This window comes from Hipposideros armiger, unplaced genomic scaffold (assembly GCF_001890085.2).
Source record: "Hipposideros armiger isolate ML-2016 unplaced genomic scaffold, ASM189008v1 scaffold_234, whole genome shotgun sequence".
Classification (NCBI taxonomy): Eukaryota; Metazoa; Chordata; class Mammalia; order Chiroptera; family Hipposideridae; genus Hipposideros; species Hipposideros armiger.
Genome location: NW_017731584.1, coordinates 83062 through 85987, shown reverse-complemented (window position 1 = coordinate 85987; position 2926 = coordinate 83062). Strand labels below are relative to the sequence as shown.

Below are 2926 nucleotides of genomic sequence, written 5' to 3'. Positions count from 1 at the left end.
GTTCACACTCTAAACCAATTCTCTTGTCTGTAGCAGAAGTACAAAACAAGGAATAAAGTTATTAAGAAATGTGGAGGTCTTTATGAAGAAAATATACTTGGATATTAAAAGACTTGAAGAAATGGAGAGATTATTTTTTTCCAAGTTAATTTCAATTTTTTAATGTAATTCCAAGCAAAATCCCAGTGATACTTTGGAAGAATTATTATGAAATTAATTTCTATTTGTAAAATCCACTGCCTCTGTTAAGTCTATAAATATTTATTGAGCACAGAAAAAAAACATTTGGCAAATCAAACAAGCAAGATTATGAGCAAGAAAACTGAAAAGCAAAAGTAATGGGGTGAGGGCAGGTGACCGGTTACCTCAGTTGGTTAGAGTGAGGTCTTGATAACACCAAGGTTGCCGGTTTGATCCCCACATTGGCCACTGTAAGCTGCGCCCTCCTTAAAAGAGTCAACTATGCCATTGTAGCATGAAAGCAATGTGTAACCTAAGATCATGGCTGTCCCCAATAAAATTAAAAAAAAAAAAAAGTAATGAGGGGCTTTTCCTTACCAGCTATTAACGCATAAGGTAAAACAATAGAAGCTATAAAAGTTTCCTGGTGGTAGAGGATATCTTTCAAATCAGAGTGGGAAGGGTGATTATTCCACAAATGGTGTTGACACAATTAGCCAACTATATGATGAAATATATTTTAGATGAATTAAATATTTTTAAAAGGACTCATAAGGATATAGGAGAAAATACAGGTCAGTATTTGAACGAGACCCGCTCGACTTCCAGTGGTCACCTGGCACGCGCTAGCCAGGTACCTAAAGGGTCCCTGAGTGGACCAGGTGGGAGATTGAGAAATGGAAGAAACCAAGTAGAGAAGAAAGACAAAGACAAAAGCTGGGATCAGGAGGGACACTCTGCTGTGGATGGCGGAGAGTGCCAGCGTTTTTGGTTACACACTGGTTTTATAGAGAAAGCAATTTCCCTTTTTGTAGGGAAAATTCCCTAACAGCATAGGGGATTTTGGCAGAGGTTTTTTGGGGAATGGGGAACCAATGTCCCTTATGTCAGGTTTTGGGGGTCTGGAGAAACAATTTCTCCTCGCAACAAGTAACAACATAAACCAATGATATATTTTAAGCAAGGTTAAACTGAGGCAAATAGAAACTGTCAACAAGTCCCAAAGTATCAGAGTCCATATTTAGAAAGTGTCATCCGAGGGTCCGGTGGTTTCAGTTTTAGGGGACTTCTGCTTTACCCTGGCACAGGAGATGAGCTGACTGTTGTTGGGTCAGATGTCTCTCCAACAGTTTCTCTTTTGCTGTTCACCCAACANTCCCAAGCCAGCTCTTAACCAACGTGCCGCTCGGCCGGCCCTCACTTGTCATTTTGAACCTGGAGACAAACAACATGGGTTCTGATTCTAACTCATTGAGAAACTGTAATATGGTATCTAAATCTTTGTATTTGGCCATATATATCCTCTGAAGGAATTAAGATTACTGTAGAAGTTATATGGAAGAGAAGTAGGCCCAGGGTGGCAAATTGCAGAAAATACCATCAAAAATACATTTTCTGTAAGGAAGAACTCATCTGCTGAGAGACCTCTCATCTACACATGAGCTAAGAAATCTGGGAAATTCAGCAGAGCACATTATGGCAGCTAGTTATATTTTAGAAGCACGCAGTTCTATTTTGTCCTGTGTGAAAATGTTTTTGTCATTTTTCCCCTTGTCACGATGGAGTTGAGTCATTATGTAGACCTATCTCCTTTAGGCAAATCCAACAATAGGTTCAATAAATGCAATAACAACAAAAGACTTAAAAATAACAATTTAGAAAGTATGGATTATTTCTCTTGCCATTCTTCCCAGAGAATATATGCTTCAGCATAAGGTGGAAGATGTATGATTAACTGTTTTCTTCTTGGCTCAGTTCAGGTGTGTATTTCTTAGCGAGACTATCTTGCCAGGCTGAATGTGATTCTAGCTGTTAAAGATTTTTCCAATCGCAGGGCCTCTGAACACAAGTCAGCTACGTCACTTAGTACTCCACAGAGTAATGATTTTTGTTCCAATGCAGGAAGAAAAACTGGTTGAGAGATGGGATTAAGTCTTCAATGAGATACACAATATGGCCATGTGTACTGTTCTTTATTGATTATTTAAGGGATTTACAAGGGAATTTTCACTGTACATACATACTTTTTACCTGATAATACTCGCTTTAGAATTTAACTGCCTAACATGTGATGTAGTGATGGTTGCTTGGAATGCTGGGTTAATGTGTGTCTGGAGCTTGGATTGGGTGTATTTCAGATAGATGCCATCCTGCGCTAGCCTCTTGTCTAACAAATCATAGGTGCAGTGACAGATGCAGAAAGCTATATCGGTGTTTGCTTTTTTAGGTAGACTTTTGTGATGTTGAAGTGGAGTCAGTTTTACATATGTTCTTGTGCCATCATTAGTTTGGAGGTTAATTTATTTTATTTAGTGCCTGCTAAGAGTGAACATAACATCTCCCTCAATATAGATGGCTGAACTGGAGTATTGCTATTTAGTCAGCTTGTTTTGAAACAAATTCAGTTATTAGTAAATGCCTTTTTTTTTTTAAGGTGAAAATGGGCTTGTTGGTGGATCTGACAAATACTTCAAGGTTCTATGACAGAAATGACATAGAAAAAGAAGGAATCAAATATATAAAACTTCAGTGTAAAGGGTAAGCCATGTATTAACATTCTTTAATATTGAAATCTCTTGCTGAAATTTGTAATCTCTTCTTTTTAAAAAAGGAATGTTTTCATATTACTAGACATGGTGAGTGCCCCACAACTGAGAATACGGAGACATTTATTCGTCTATGTGAGCGGTTTAATGAAAGAAACCCACCTGAACTTATAGGTATGTTTGACTTGACTTTTACTTTG

General features: G+C 37.8%; 1 protein-coding gene across 1 annotated transcript in view; it reads left to right on the top strand.

Annotated features, from left to right (window-relative positions):
* Positions 1-2617: 2617 nt before the first annotated feature.
* The window catches only part of RNGTT (RNA guanylyltransferase and 5'-phosphatase), an 18416-nt gene continuing 18107 nt past the window's right edge, over positions 2618-2926 (top strand). Inside the window, exons 1-2 of the mRNA XM_019655029.1 lie at positions 2618-2718; positions 2812-2900. Of these exons, the coding sequence (XP_019510574.1) occupies positions 2621-2718; positions 2812-2900 (187 nt within the window). The 5' untranslated portion in view covers positions 2618-2620. The remainder of the gene's footprint in view (positions 2719-2811; positions 2901-2926) is intronic.